General features: G+C 73.8%; 1 protein-coding gene across 1 annotated transcript in view; it reads left to right on the top strand.

Moving 5' to 3' along the window:
• Window positions 1-20: 20 nt before the first annotated feature.
• H696_06290 (TKL protein kinase) overlaps window positions 21-767 on the top strand; it is a gene marked incomplete at both ends in the record, with an annotated part of 5,254 nt that continues 4,507 nt past the window's right edge. The window contains one exon of the mRNA XM_009500030.1: window positions 21-670. Coding sequence (XP_009498305.1) covers window positions 21-670 — 650 coding nt within the window. The remainder of the gene's footprint in view (window positions 671-767) is intronic.

Raw genomic sequence — 767 nt, 5'->3', positions numbered from 1 at the left:
GTGTCTCCTGCACGGCGTCCATGTGCCTGTCCTGCGATGCCGGGCTCTTCCTCACCCCGACCGGCGGCTGCTCGGCCGCCTGCCCGGCCAAGATGTATGGCGATGCCCCCTCGGCGAGCTGTCAGCCGTGCGACCCCGGGTGCGCCGAGTGCCTCGGCCCTGGCGACGATGAATGCACCGCCTGCATCGGCGGCCTCGAGGCCATCCCGGCGGCCACCGCGCCGCACGCCTGCGTGTCGCCCTGCCCGTCCGGGGAGTTCCGCCAGCCTGGTACCACCGCGTGCCAGCCCTGCGACGGCGCCTGCGCCGAGTGCACCGGGCCCACCGACCAGGACTGCTGGCGCTGCGAGGGTACCCACCTGCAGGAGGGCGAGTGCGTGCAGGAGTGCGCCCCCAAGCATGTGCCCCAGGGTGGGCGGTGCCTGCCGTGCCATCTGTCCTGCGACGCCTGCTCCGGCACCCGGTCGACCCAGTGCACGGGGGCCTGCCCGCCCGGGCTGGTGGCCCTGCCCCAGGAGGGCGGCCTCATGAGCTGCGTGGCCAACTGCCCGATCGGCTACACCCGGTCCAGCACCGAGTGCGTCAAGTGCGCGGCCCACTGCGCCAGCTGCCCGGGCTCCGCCAATGCCTGTGGCCAGTGCGAGCGCGGCTGGTTCCTGAACGATGCCCAGTGCGTGGCGACATGCCCCAGCCCGTCCATCCCGCAGGGCAACTCCTGCCTCGTCTGCCACCCCCTGTGCGGGTCCTGCTTTGGCCCGGGCCCGGGC

This window comes from Fonticula alba (genome assembly GCF_000388065.1).
Source record: "Fonticula alba strain ATCC 38817 unplaced genomic scaffold supercont2.57, whole genome shotgun sequence".
NCBI lineage: Eukaryota > Rotosphaerida > Fonticulaceae > Fonticula > Fonticula alba.
Note: the sequence above shows the minus strand (reverse complement) of the source record. Positions and strands in the feature narration are given on the sequence as shown.